The 15451-nt window shown below is 42.0% G+C and overlaps 1 protein-coding gene across 2 annotated transcripts in view; it reads right to left on the reverse strand.

Annotated features, from left to right (window-relative positions):
- LGR4 (leucine rich repeat containing G protein-coupled receptor 4) overlaps positions 1–15451 on the reverse strand; it is a 103496-nt gene that overhangs the window by 53802 nt on the left and 34243 nt on the right. For both annotated transcript variants that reach the window (XM_029582746.1, XM_029582745.1), the window contains exon 2: positions 14980–15051. In XM_029582746.1, the coding sequence (XP_029438606.1) occupies positions 14980–15051 (72 nt within the window). The remainder of the gene's footprint in view (positions 1–14979; positions 15052–15451) is intronic.

Genomic DNA, 15451 nt, shown 5'->3' on the forward strand with positions numbered 1-15451 from the left:
GCAGACTTGTATGCTAGCGGGAAAGTAAGGGTTAGCGGTTTGCCTTTCATGAAGACAAAATGGAATCTAGGTTAACATCCTCTCACGGAAGTGGGGCGAGGGCTATCATTCTCTTCCGATGGCAGTACATTTTATTTAATATCATAAATTGAAGGAAAAAAAGACCCATTTACAAAATTTAGGATGCAATATAATATTGTACAAATGCCCTGGAGGAGCAGCGTGGAAACACCATTTCAAGTGGGTTAAAAAACGTGACCGACAGGACGACTGAAGCCAAGGCACCAAAATATCCTCCTCCCTTCAGTGGTTATTTTTTTTATGCTAAGAGGTAGAAATTTCCCCTTCACCTGAAATAAATGATACTTAAAGATAAAAAATAAAAAAAAGTTACCTGTCAAACCCAACATCTACTCTTACACTTTTCAAGATTATACATAAAATCCAAGGTTATTTAGCCACACGAATATTTTTAAACACCTCAAAATGTGTTTGTGGTATAACACACAAGGCCCACTATGGATTGGGCATCTATAGGTACAACTGCATGCACAGATACAAGCGCGTCAGATTTCAAACACTGCCCAAACATAGGTACATCTAGGATTTTAGATACCTACAAATTTCTAACAATTCTGTTGCACAGTTATTTAAAGAAATAAAAGGCAATATGAATATTAACTCATGTGATCCCCATCACATCTGTTTCATTTTGCCACAGAAGGAGCTGCTCTCTCAGAACTGAAATCTCCAAACATAAGGGTAAGAAAGATCTTGTAGGATGCTTTTGATTAGGTTGGTAAAGATTTGTCCCAAGAACCAAACAGATATTGCCCCCCGCCCCCCCCAAGGCTCTTATCTGTCCTCTTCCTGTGGAAGTCACTTCCATGCAACCCATTAAATTTGTGGGCTCAGTCATTAGACGGCTCCCATACGACAACCTGTGAGAAGCTGGATTTCATTCTCTGCAAAAATGTAATTCTGCAGGAGTTTAAAGTGGCACTAGTTTAACTAAAGCACTGGGAGGCAGAGGACAAGAGGGGAGTGGAAATAACCAAGGAAGAAAAAATCCACAGAATATTCAACAAGGTCACCACCACAAATTGTATATTTGATACAAGTCCTAACCAAGCGAAAAAAAAAAAAAAAAAGAAAACCTTGCGTGACTTAAAATGGGAATATTTCACTACCTCAAGGCAACGCTGGTCTCTTGTACAGTTGCAACCAACTGACGACTGCAATGCTTCATTTCCCATTTCTACGGAGCCTGGCACGCTTCCAAGTCACAGGATGCAATCAGCCAAGCGCGCAAAGGTTGTGTCAATTATGCAGTTATCAGTCATGTACTAGCCTTGGGGAGCAGGGAGTTTCATTGGGGATGTAAACTGAGGTTTTTCAATATAGATTAACCTATTAAACCACCAATTACACATAAAAACGTTATACACAAAAGCAAAACCTTGTGTAAACATTCTCAGCTTGTAGCATCCAACATGCGGAATGGTGGAAAGAATGTAAAAAAAAAAAAAAAAAAAAAAAAAAAAAGTCAATATCTGTCCATCCAGGAGCCAAAAAACCTCTGAAAAGGGAGCGTGTCAAATTCAGAATGCTGGAAGAAAGTGGCAATATCAAAACAAGTTTGAAAACCAGAAACAGAGGCAACATAGCTGGAGGAAGTGCCCTTCCCCCTCACAGACTGATCACCATTCACTTCTCTTCCCACTGCAATCCCCTCTCTTGACTTTACAAATAGAGAGAAAAAGCTACTTTGGTTGGCTCCAAGGAAGCCCCTTTTCCCATGCTTGCTTGCTAAAGCTTGAACTTACATTAGAATGGTTTGTGGAAGCGGAGCAAGTTTGGACACAGTTTCAATTTTCTTCCCATCTCAGTCGGGGGAGGGGGCAGTGTTTGGTACAGAGCTCTCACCAACATTACACTGCCTTTAACTCCTGCAAGTTACCACAATCCTTAATAAAGCCTCAGTGTTTTATTCTGAAGCCGCCCTGTCTCCCCCCTTTCCCCCTGGAGATCTTTCCCTTTGAGAGAAATCTGAACATATTGCAACAAGAGGGGAAAACCACAGAGCGCCATACATGTGCTCAATGTGTAATAATGCAAGATGCCCGCCCCCACACACACTACAAATCGGAAGCCACCCCTTCGCATGCTTCCCCCTACTTATATGAAATTTGAGCCCGGACGCTACACTTTGGGAGAGAAAAGGGTTAAAATCCTGCCTCTAAGTGGCTGCAAGGAAAAGGTGAAGCCAGCTAACTTTTTAAAGCAGCGAGAGTGCAGTCCGATCTGATTAGGTCTGCACAGGCAGACTTGGCACCCAAGCTAAAGAAAAAACCTGCAGAAAGAGTGGTCAACAGGCTCCAGAGGGCAGAAGGTTGAAAGTTTCCATACAACTCTGGGGCCCGATGCAATACAGTGCGTGCAGCCGAGCACACTGTTTAACCTGTGGCTGGATGCGCATTTTACATACATATCCACAACCCTTTATGCTACAGGGGGTTTAGCATGTCCAACCCGTGAAACAGCGCTCCTCATGTGCAAATGCATGTTGATGAAGCTATTAGCTGCTCTCCCCAGAAAAAAAAAAAAAAAAAGTTGTGCCCGACCCGCACAGAAAAAGCTTCTGTATATCCTCAGACAACGTTGTCATGATATTAAGTCTGAGGAACCAAAAGGTTTTAAAAGAATAAAAAAAAAGTATGCCTGCAGTCAGCTTCGGAAAAACGGGCGCTCATAAAATCGGGTACCCACTTTCGTAACCGCCGACAGCCACCCCTCCTGGGCATCCATTTGTCCCTAGCACCTCCTTGGCAGCACAACTCATTTCAATATTCAATCTCGGGCCCAGGAGATGTGCTGGGCATGCATTAAAGCGAGCACTCAGTAAGTGCCTGCTTTCTGTGTTGATATGTGCTAAAGGTAGAAAGGGAAAGTCCCTCAGTCTTGGAATTAACTACTGCAGAAATAGCACATCATGTTAGAGAATAATGAATGTGGATTCTCTCTTCCTTTGAATCAAAAGTCTTCAATCTCGAGGTCAGGTATTTCTCATTTGATAATGCAAGAGAAGTGACATTCATAAAAAGAAAAAAATTTAAACAAAAAACTCCCATCTTGATTTAGGAGTTTCAGATCACAATCTGATATCGTGCCTGTGGCATATCTTATATGGATTGTGTAGCAGAGTGGTCAGAGCAGTGGGCTGAGAACTAGGAAAACCAAGGTTCAAATTCCACTACTGCTCCTTGTGAACTTGTGCAAGTCACTTTACTTCAGGTACCCCCTTTTGTTTTAAGCTCTTTGAGCACAGAGAAATATCAATGAAAATATATTTTAAATACATTTTTTTTAAACCCCAGTCACGCAGAGGAGCAGATAATGGGTCCAGGTTATGCTAGGGCTGTTGATGCTGTGCAGCCAGCATTTGCAGCCCCTGGGTGGGAGAGCGAGTGTCGACCATCATGAAACGTCAACACCATGTGACAGAAACTTGAGTCCACCCCAGTGGGGCTCTGGAAGGAAATGCCTGGGACCCTGGATAATTGCAAATGAAGTCTTATAGTGCCATAGCTAAAGAAAGATTTAGTTGAATGCCTAAAAAAATGTAGGAAATGACTGCTGGAAAAGAAAAAATAGCACATACAGAAGTACAAGGAGAGACCTACTACTGGTCTAATATAAGAAATGCCTGGGTCAGATTCAGGTCCATCAAGACCAGCATCCTGCCTGCAACATTGGCCACTCCAGGTCCCAAAGAGTAGATCATTTTCTGTTAGTCACCCCAAGGGGTAGCAATAGCTTTTTTCAGGTCTAGCTGGCTGTAATGTTTTATAGACTTTTCTGCCAGGAACTTGTCTAAATCTCTTAAACCCCACTATGCTGGTCACCTTGACCACATCCTCTGGTGTGCTCACAAGAAAAAAATATATATATGTTTTAAACCTGCTTAGTATGTCCCTAAAAGGCTAATAGCTACCCTTTATTTACATATGCCACCCAATGTTATGAACTTCTGTCATGTTCCCTCTTTTCCAAGCTAGGGCCTTAGCCTGTGCAGCCTCTCAACATAAGAGTTGTCCCATCCCCTTTATTTCACTTTACCCTCCGCCACACCTTTTCTAGTTCTGTGTGAGATAAGGACACCCCCCCTCCAGGTGTGGTTGCATCTTTTTTAGATCATTCCTAATAAGCAGTCTCAGAGCACAATAGATTAAATCAACTTTAGAAACCAAAATGAGCTAGTTTATTTTCATAACATTTTCCTAATTGTTTGACAAAATTAAAATATCCTATTAAGATGTTGTGTTAATTCTAATTTAGAACTTTTGTATACCAACATTCCTTTGCATATCACATCGGTTTACAATGAACGGGGAAAAACAACATTGGAAAGGAAAATAAAAAAGTTACATATAATAGGGAGATGAAGGAACAAGGGGGGAAATAGGATAGAAAATAAATGGGGTCAAGCGGACCAAGGCAAGGTGTTTATAAATGAACTTGAGGCACAAATAAGTAAACTTGTAGGGAGAAGGGGGGGCAGGGGAGGTTCTGTAAATGCCAGTTTGAATAGCCAAGTTTTTAATTTTTTCTTGAAAGCTGTTGTACAATGTTCTTGGCGTAGATCAGGGGGCATAGCATTCCATATTGATGGTCCAGCTATGGAAAGAGCTTTTTCTTTGATGGAGATGTGTTGGGTGAGTTTGGGCGAGGGAGTGAGGAGGCATCCTTTGTGATTTCTTGTAAATTGAACCCAAAAGAAAAAAACTTAAGGCTGAACTTTTTTTTTTTTCACACACACTTTTGGTCTACATTCTAGCATTTCAGCATGTTCTGTCATGTCAGCAACCTTAGTTTTTACAACTCTGGTCAGTGTGATTTTCAAAGTGCAGTGATGACACCAATGTACTACTCACAAAAACTCCAAGGTCTTTTTCCCCCCCAATAGAGAGCCCAGTATTGTTTACTTGTAATTGAGATTTCTTTTCCCTCTGCATTTTTCCACATTAAATTTCATTTGTCATTTAGTTGCCTAGTCTATCTAGTCTCACAAGGTCCCTTTGCAGTACCTCACAGTCTGCTTCTGTTTTAACAAATTTTGAAAACTTGTGTCATCTGTAAAACTTATCACCTCACTTGTCACCCCCTTTCCTGATCATTTATTAAGATGTTAAACAGCACAGGTCTCAGTGGTATTCAGGCAATGACTTCTCCATTTGGAAAACTAATTCCACCTGTGTACATGGGAGCATAATAGCAGAAAATGACCATACGGCTTATCTACTTTGCCTATCCACACAACTGCTCAGCTCTGCAGACTTCCTACCAATTCACAAGAGGACACTGCCTCCTATCCCATGACTAATTCACTGAGGAATCTAATGTGGAACTATTCTATCTAAAGCCTTCTGAAAATTCAGATACGCTATAAATCAACCAGCTTACATATATTTATACCTTAAAAAAAAAAAATCTAAGATTGGGAAGGTAAGAGTTCCCTTTGCTAAAACCATGTTGACTCTTCCCCATTAAGCCATGTGTCTATGGGAGAAGCTATTTTGCCATACACAGATGTTGAGCCCAGTGGTCTATATTTCCCCGGATCACCGTGGAGTTCTTAAAAAAAATATATATATAAAAAAGAATTGTTATATTGACCAACCTCTAGTCTTCAGGTATTGTGGCCATTTAAAATGGTAGGTTATAGATTACTACCAAGAGATTTTCAAGTTCATGTTTTGAGTTATTTCAGGACTCTGAGATGGATGCCATTTGATCTTGGCGATTTGTTACTTTTTGGTTTGTCAATTTGATCTATTTCATCCATCAGAAATTTGTTTTAGTTTCTCAGAATCAAAGAATGTTTACAGAGTGGATTTTGTCCCCAACCAACATCCTCATTAAGAAGAAAGCTGAATTCTTTGTCCTCCCTGAGCACCATTTACCTCAGTAATCTAGTAGTCCATCCTACTCCCTCAGCTTTTTGACTGCTGACTACACTGAAACAAGGATTTCAAATTAATGTCCACCATGATGTCCAGGGTCCTTTCCTGGGTGGTAACTTCTAACATAGAACCTAATATGGCATACTACAGCAGTAGACGTTTTGCTTAAAGGGTATGCTTTAAGGGTTACATTTCACATATTTTATGCACGAGTCATCTTGTGAAAATTATCCAGGGGGTTGTGCAGGAAAAAAAAAAAAAAAAAAAAGATGTGCGCGTATAGCTTGATTCTATGTATACTTTAGTTTTCTCTTGCACTCGAACGGGGTCTGATAGAGAAATCATTTACACGTGCTCTCCTCCCCCCCCCCCCAAACACGTGCATGTGTACTGTCTGCACAGAGTTACACCTGCTCCCAAGCAGGTATAACTTCCTACACCTATGCCCCCCCACACATGGGGAGAACTCGCAGATTTTCAAAGCAAAGTCATGCGTAAGAGTCTGCTTCGAAGGCTTAGCTACCACAGACTTCAGTTCTATATGGGCTGCTGAGAATTCCCCTTTGCTAATAAGTTCAACCTACTCATTTTGAACTGGCCTCCTTCCACTGGGGTTGCAGTATCCTGAGCCTGTCTGATGGTGGGGTGGCTTCCTCTTTAATTTCTCCTTCCCTTCCCCAGTTCAGCCATGGCAGCGACTGGGCCTCCCCTCTGGAACCCAGTACATGAACTTCACTGGTCTGACCACTAGGTGGCACTGCTGGTGGCCAAGATTTCCCCACCGAACATGCAGAAATCAGGTCCACAAAAGCTTTTTGCTTGCCCGCATACAGCACTTTCCACCGAGCCGTTAATACACTTGCAATGTTAATGAGGTTCAGCATGCAGAGCTTCTCCTCTTCATGCCAAACCTATGCTTCAATGCCTTGGAGAGGACTCTACAGCTTGAAGTAATCCAATCACTGTAAAAAGTTTTCAATGACAAGTTTTACATTCCATCTAAATATCTGAGGAACGTGATTTAAAGTGTCAAGCATGTTGCAAGAATTAATCTTATGCTGCTGCTTGAAGCAAAAGGATGGGCCCATCTTGCTAAGCCAGTCCTGGATGCTCTTTCACGGGACATGTCTTGTGCAGAATAAAGCACTGCTTGTCTAGGGAAGCTGTTGGAGGCATTATCTGCAGCTACTTGTGAAGACGCCAGGTGCACTTCTACTTTGTTTTGTCCTTGGAGCTTTTCCCTGAATTTGTTTACCTAGTGAAAGCTGCTGCTCGTTTTGCTAATAAAACTTGTGTAATCTGGGATGCTTACAGAGCCTACTTGCTGGCATTGCAAAATTGATATTTATCATCTTGTCTTGATGCTACACTTGTAGAGTTGGTTTTTATTTTTTAGTTGGGAAAAGTCACTAATCTCTGGGACTGAGCTTCCATGCTCACATGGTACTGGCACTCTGGCTGTGGCTACAAAACTGATGTTAACAGCTATTTCCATTGAGAGGCTTTTCCACTGGTAAATCAAATTAAAAAGTGCAGAATACCGGATGATTTGGAGGGGATGTGACGAACCAATAGAAACCTAACCAATACATATCCAGCATAGCACTCTGCTTCAACGGCAGGGGAGAAAGTCTAACACTTCTTTCAACGCATAGCTCTCTGATACAATGGCAGGGGAATGTAGAAAAGAGGATCTGTATATGGACAACAACCAACAAGGTCCGAATTGCATAGTCTGGGTGGACAGAGGCATGGGTGTAGCGGCGGTTACTACCCCTAATTAAGCTAGATATTCACTTGGATGCAGTTCCAGCAATGCTCTCTGCATTAATGGTGGGGTGGAAGGGAAATAGAACTAAAAGGTACTAAAAGCCAAGAGTAACAAGTAAGAAGGAAAAAAAAAGTACATAGCTTGCTGGGCAGACTGGATGGGCTGTTTGGTCTTCTTCTGCCGTCATTTCTATGTTTCTATGTAACTGCTAATGCTATCCTAAAAGGGATACATTTAGGCTAGGGTGGTGGATTGTTGCTGCATTAATTGGGCTAAGTTGGAAGGGGATAAAATGTAAGGGGGAAACTCCATAGGTGGTTCCCAATGACGTCCATGCAGTCTTATCCCAACAGCAGGTTTTGATTGAGCTAGAGGTCCAAACGAGCAGGATGCCAAAATGTTCTTACTGTGAATCGATGAAGAGGTAGATGTATCGTTAGGAATTTGCGTGAGGTGTGGACATAGTTTAAAAAAGTTTGTCTTGGAAGCCCAGATAAAATATATTCTACATATTTAAAAAGGGTGAAGTAAGGCCAAATGTCTACCAGCATGGTTAATGGTGAAGTGAGGCAGTTAAAGCCAGAAGGGCATCTTTTTGAAAAATAAAATGAAAAGCACATCCAAGTGATGAAAATAGGAAAGAGCATCAATGCTTGCAGTTAGATGTGAATCCGTAAGACAAGATAAATTTGAGAAGCTTGCCATCTAGGCAAACACTAACTTTTTTCAAGTACATTAGATGCAAAAAGCCTGCAAGGGAGTAGGAAAGGGAGAGAATATAAAACGGCAAATGTTATAATGCTTCTGCATAGCTCCATGGTGAGACTGTGCGCAGTTCATTGGAAAAAAGGTACAGATAAGGGCATCCAAAGCGATGAAGGGGAGAGAATGGCTCCCCCCTACGAGGAAAGGCTAAAGAGAGGTTGGGGCTGTTCAGCTTGGAGGAGAGATGGCTGAAGGGGGATATCAGAGATCAATGAAACCACAAGTGGAATAGAATGGGTTATTTATGCTTTCAAAAAAATTATAAAGACTAGAGGGTACTCTATGAAAAGTTAGTAAGTAGCACATTCAAAACAAATCCAAGAAAATTCTCATTCAACACAAAATCTCTGGAATTTGTTTAGAGAATATGGTTAAAGCAGTTAGCTTAGCTGGGTTTAAAAAAGGTTTGGACAAGTTCCTTGAGAAGTCAAACTTATTAACACAGTAGACTTAAGAAATAGCCACTATTTACTACTGCATATGAGCAGCATGGGATCTATTTCTTGTTTGGGATCTAGCCAGGTACTTATGACCTGAATGGCCACCGGTGGAAACAGGATACTGGGATTGATGGACCTTTGGTCTGACCCAGTATGGCAAGTTCTTATCCCCTGTACTTTTACATTCAAAGTTATGGTTCATAGTAATACAACATTTGTAGTATGGGAAGGAACCACCACTATCAGATCATCCCAGACCACTTTAAGATAGCAGATAGTAAGATTAGGTAGGTACAAAGCCACATAACCCCTGACAGACAACACTATTGGAGGAAGCTGTCAGTGGGCTCACTTAACTCTGGGCAGAAGACAGCTGTAACACCAGAGGAAATATTGTGCTAAGTCCTTTAAAAATAGATTGTCTGCAGTGCTAAGCTACAAGGCCAGAACACAGACTGTCTCACAGATTTGCTGATCTTAAAAAGGAGGGGCACATTCTTCTTTCTGGGACCTCCTGCAGACAATTGCGCTAGTTCTCTGGGCTCAGGAGGTCCCCCCCTTCAGCTTGCAGTGACCTCCTGGGATGGCCATGCTGAACCTTCACACCCCCTTTTGTAATGCCCCGGCTCCAAAAAAACTGGTTTAAAGCACCAGAGCCAGCTAATCTTTTTTCCACAGCTAACTTGGTGGCTGACACCTGAAGAGCTTGCACCCAGCACCATCTTTAGATAATTCTTGGGTCAGTCCAATAAAATGGATCCACAGCCTACAGAGCCCAAGTGGGGTAAAAAAAACCAAAAAACTGCAAATAATCTTTAGGCTCCCCTTTCGCTGGATTCATTTATATTTCACTCCTGAGGCAATTTGATAAAGACTTCTAAAATAGTCTTACACAGCCACTTTCACAGTTAGTCTTAGAGTAAAGTGGGGGACTTAACAGTTCCCCTATTCAGGCCTTTTCAAGTATGAGCACACAGCAAGAGTCGCAGACCTTGAAAGCAGGTGGAGTTATAAAAAAGAAAAAAAAGCTGCACGCTTCTCGCCAACCTCTGTGAAAGTATTAGAAATTCTCCACTTCTACAGACAGGTCTGACTCAGAGTGCCCAAGTTGTGCAAATTAACCTGTTCCTTAGATGAAATCTGATGAATATTCATGGTGTCTGTCCTAAAAACCAGACCACCTGAAGTAAAAATTAGGCAAAAAAAAAAAAAAAGGAACAGCACCCAAGAATAAGACCGCAAGTAGTAAGATGGACACCACAGGCTCTACTCTGGAATCTTTCGATAAATGCATTATCACCATTCCCACAATACCATCTTATCATACTATAAATATGCAAAGGCGCGCCCAGTCACCTAATGTGCTAAGCAGACCATGTTCTCAAACTGCCTTCAGAGTCCATCAGGGCTCTCCTGCAATCTCCCTCCATGTTTAGTCTGAAATGTCTTAAGCCTTGAAAGCAACACTTGATACCCCTAATCTTTTCTGTAAGCAAAAGCCCAAATCACTGCCTACAAACCATTCATTGCTTAACCAGATATCCCATTACCACCTGACAGCCATTGAATAAAACCGGAGAGGCTATGGGGCTACGGGACAGTCACAGAAAAGGCAGGACTTCCTGCTTCTCATGCAGCTTCTTTGCTGGCTATGATTTCACTTAATTATTCAGCGCAAGAAGTAAAGCCATGAGGAGTACACACAGAATGGTAAAAGCTTGAACCTAAAAAAATAAATAAATAAATAAATTACATAGAGGCCTACGTCGAGTCATGGGAGCTTTAGATTAGTTTGCAAGAAACTACCGGCATGCTTTGACTCTGAAATTCAAGCAGGGCAAAGCGCGGGCACTGAAAGCATCCCTGCATTTTGCACCTCAGTGCAAGGGGTTGGTGGCGCAGGGAGGAGCAAAGCAGCAAGGAAATCAAAGCCATGCACACTGGTCTCCTCCCCCATCTAAACACAAAGCCTCATCCCTTCCCGTCATGGAATCCACGTTCACCTTTTAGCCACATTTGGGGGCCATTTTATCCAGGTCACTACCTTTGCACATTGCTCTGTCAGGACTGCAGCAGGGGGACAGATCTCTCCCTACCCAACCTTCGCTGGCTTGTGTTCTCTATCCCTGGTTGAATTTACTCCTGGCTCTGAAACCTTTGCTAAGACTGAAATCCCTCATGGAATGCTGAAGGTTTACCATCAGTAAAGGCAGAGACTTCACTTGGAAACCTTTCAAGGCAACAGGACCCTGTGCTTGGGGAGGGGGTGGGGTGGGGAAGAGAAGAAACTGAGCTCTTGGGAGCAGGGTTTGGGAGCTGCAAGCAACAACTCATTGGCTGCTAACCGCAGCAAAGCATTTAGAGCTTCACCGACAGCGCCAACGTGCTTGTTCTACAACCAGAAACTCTTCCACTCTGCAAACCTCAACACACGTCCACGTGCATCCTTTTGAGCTCGAGAGAGCAATCTGCGTACATAGACTAGGCATCTGAAATGGGCCCTCCCTCAGAGTGGGTAAAAGTGGGCCATGTTCCACAGCCCGCACACATTTTATGGGGTGTTCTTGGGGTGAGTGGGGGGGGAGCAGGTGCCAATGTATACGAGTACTTTGTAGTTGCAACGAGTGCCAAACCAGACGTGCCCCAAGCTTCAAAGCCAAAAGCAAATGGGCAAAGTCCACAGATTGCTGGTACCCAGAAAGCAGTCTAAAAAGGACTCCTATAAAAGGGAATGTAGTGTGCTATCAATTAGCAGGTGAATCTTTATTTCTTAAAAACATGTCCCCATGTCCCTAAAACTGCAAGTTTCTGTACTGAACTCAAATAGCTGCAATGCATTTTTCTGTTTTTACAGCAGCTTAGAAAGAGCCACAGACTCCTATAATATTTTTTATTTATTTATTTAATGGCTTTTATATACCGACGAACGTTGGGAACATCTCATCGGTTTACAGAGAACACAAAATTTAGCAACAGGCTTTACAATTAACGCATGATTATATGAGGAACAGTTAAACCAATAGTGATTACATATAATAATAATATAATCTCTGGTCAGTTTTTATAATAAAATGTTTCTGCTTGCTCCAGCACACACATCTGGAAGTAATCCGGACCTGGCACCACAGAGCAGCCCGAGTTCCAGTGGTGCAACAAGGTGCACAGCTGGCAGGACGTTAACACGCACGGTGAGCTAAGGTCCTGAGCTCGCTATGGATATGAATGCTGAATTTAGTTCCCTTAGAACGATCATGGAGAAGGAGGGGAACCCAGAAACAAGCTAGAACAGTTTCAGGGAGTAGAGTCCTCCATTCCCTCATCACACCCCTTGGTTTCCCATCTCATAACCACCATCCAGCTAGCAGTCAGAGGCCCGGCAAGAAGCCATGGTAAAGGGAGTCCCGGTGGCCCTTCAGCAGCTACATTTTACACCCGAAATCTAGCTCCTTGCTACCCTCATCTACAGATTTTCATCTTGCTTTGAACAGAAAACAATGCCTCTAAAAGAATTATATCTGAAAAATTTCAGAGATATACAATCACAGGAACATATCTGCATGAAACAAGGAAATAAACTCATCTGTCACCCTCTACTAAGCTCCCAAGCAAAGGGGATGCCTACAGAAGACAGCCCATGTTTAAGAAAAACCTGTATCACAGGGGTGTTTAAAAGAAAACCCCCAAATCTGCCTCTCCATAGAGCTTTGGCATTATGCCAATTATATTGTAAAAATAAAATGAAAAAAAAAAAGCTAAAAAGGTTTTCAAGATTGACCACCCCGTTTAAGTTTAATCAGTTTGCAAATCCGTTGCCTTGATTACCTATAATGAAAGGAGTTTCATTAAAAGAAAAACTAAACTAAACATTTGCAGTCTCAGTAAAAACCTCATTTGACAAAAAGTTGTGTTATAAGAGTCAGGACTTCAGTGCTTTGGATATCCTGTCATACTGGTACTCTATGCACAGGTTTTGCAGACAAACATCTTAAAGAGAAAATTCAAAATAGCCAGTGTTATATAAGGGTAGCAAGTCTGACTGGAGAGTGGCACATGCCAGGGGTGGCTGCAGATCTCAGCCCCGACCGTTTGCTTCCACCACACCCCTAGCTTATGGCGATTGCACAACCAAGCACTAAAGCATGACTGGGCGTATAATTGCCTTTTCTGGAATGGAGCCTGCCCAGTAAACGTTTCCAAATTCAAGGCAAATAAGACACTTAATTGCCACTTAATGTGAAATAGCTTACAAGAGCAGCCCAGGACAACACACACAAGTATCAGAAAAGATACATGCAAGTCTAAAAACGGTAATAAATAGTTTGTGTCATCGTAACACGACTGCCGTGAAAACAGTCACTGGCATTTCCTGAGGTGGCCTGCTACTTCCCCGTCATCCTGTCTCAACTCAGAAGAAGAGTGGCTCTCTTTATGCTACAAACTAACGCGTGCCAAAACCACAGCTGGACATGCAGGGCCATCCTGTCAGGATCTTCCCAAAGGCATCGGCACCGATGTCTTGGGGGATCCTTCCTTCTGTCCATACTGCATGCGTGCTTTATGCAGATCAATGAGATGCAGCATAGCATCTACTGAAAGCCCTACTGACAAGAAAGGAGGAGTCTGGTGAAAAAGTTTCCTCAGGCATAAACTATAAATCAAACCAATAACCATCTTAAATGATGGTTTTAATTGTTAAAATAAGTCTCCATCAAAAAAAAATAAAAAAAAAAAAAATATATATATATATATATATATATATATATAGATCTGCCAGCACTCCTATTTTGAAGTGTGCTGCACAACAAACAGTATAAGATTAATATGAGCAGGTAGCCCTACGCCAGCCAAAACACGAGATAGCCGCAGCTCTTGTGCCCAGAATGCCACAGCAGTATTAACCACACTTCATGTGGAGGACCCCTCTCTGCCCCTCTACATGTACCATTCTATTTAGTTAACATTTCGTTTTTCACTCCGAATATTCCAATAGGACAGAGAACTACAAAGCCTTGCATTTAAGTACATTTTGGCAGTGTCTGGTTGTTTCCCCATTAATGTCAAAACATTCAGAGGATTTTTACCAGGACAGGAAACTGAGTGGAAAGAACAGACAATGGATGCCCCGGTCAAAAACATCCCCCATTTTTGTATAGTACTCTTGTTTCCTCAAACCCTCGCGTGGAAGAATTTACTAAAATTTAGCAGAAAATACCAAACAGGAAAAGCCACCCAAATTTGTAATCATGCCAACAGCAAAAAGTTGCCTCTAAAAAATATTCAGAAAAAAAAAGATAAAAAATTTATGGACTAGGTTCATGGATTACAAAATTTGTGCATTTCACTGTATGGGATTTTCTGCCCTTATCTGCTACCTTTCAGTAACTTCTCACACACGAGCATTTAAGGACATTGACGCATATACAAAACATTTTTTTTTGCCTTTGGCAACAGTGGGGAATAAGCTTTCTCCTTGTTAGCAATAAATGCTAACTCCAGCTACATTCAGAAATCATACATCTACCTCTATGACGTACAAACTGGAGCTCCTGGCATGATAGCACTTGAATAGCATTTGGGACTTCCCCTCGCATTAGCAATTCTGATTTTTGTACATCTATACTTGATTCCTTTCCACCAGTGATCCCCCAAGAGCAGGTCTGTGGTTCTCAGGATATCCACAACGAATATTCATGAGATATTTCCATGTGCTTGGTCTGTGATCAGGATTAATGGGGTAGTATTTTGGTTCTCCAGAAAGCCAGGCTGGTTTGTAAGCTGGGCATCCTTGCTCCAGAGCCTGTATCAGGTCTCTAGGGAGCTCAGGATAAAAAAAAAAGTGTCTCCAGGCAGGAAAGCGTGAAGGGGTCAGACTGTACAGGGCTACTCAGTGGGAATTTCCAACATGCTGACAAGTGCAACAGAATCTGCCTTCTTCCAGCAGCCTGTGGCTGCTTTCAGCTTTGTCTTTCTACACATTTTCCCATGCTATCCATCAGCACAGTAAGAAGAGCCATGTGTAGCCCCCACCCCAGATACTTACAGCTCTTCCAGATAAGGGAAGGTCCTGAATGCCGCCTCTGATAACCGGGTGATGTTGTTCATGCTGATATCCCTGGAAAGCAAGAAACATGCAGCATGCTTTTAGTAGTGATCTGACAAATCTGTAACAAACTTCAGAACTCAGCTTGCATTGTCCTAGATGTGCAGACAAAAAATAGAACCAGACACGTCCTTTTCAGTCTATGATAAGGAAAACAAAGTACGTCCTGAAGACAGCAAGATATTTTGCATAATTAAAAAAAAAAAGCTTTCCTTATTGTAGAGAAGACTTAGGAACCTAAGTCTATATCCAAAAGACAGATGGCCTGGGAGGTGGCATTATAAACTATAAAAATGGAGCACATTAAAAATTATATTTGTGTATGATCACTTTCAGTATAACCCCTAAGCTGCATGCAGTTTTTTAAATCTTCAGCTCACAGCTTTTCTGCACAGCACACACAGACTGGCAA

The sequence above is a fragment of the Rhinatrema bivittatum genome, chromosome 17, assembly GCF_901001135.1.
Source record: "Rhinatrema bivittatum chromosome 17, aRhiBiv1.1, whole genome shotgun sequence".
Classification (NCBI taxonomy): domain Eukaryota; kingdom Metazoa; phylum Chordata; class Amphibia; order Gymnophiona; family Rhinatrematidae; genus Rhinatrema; species Rhinatrema bivittatum.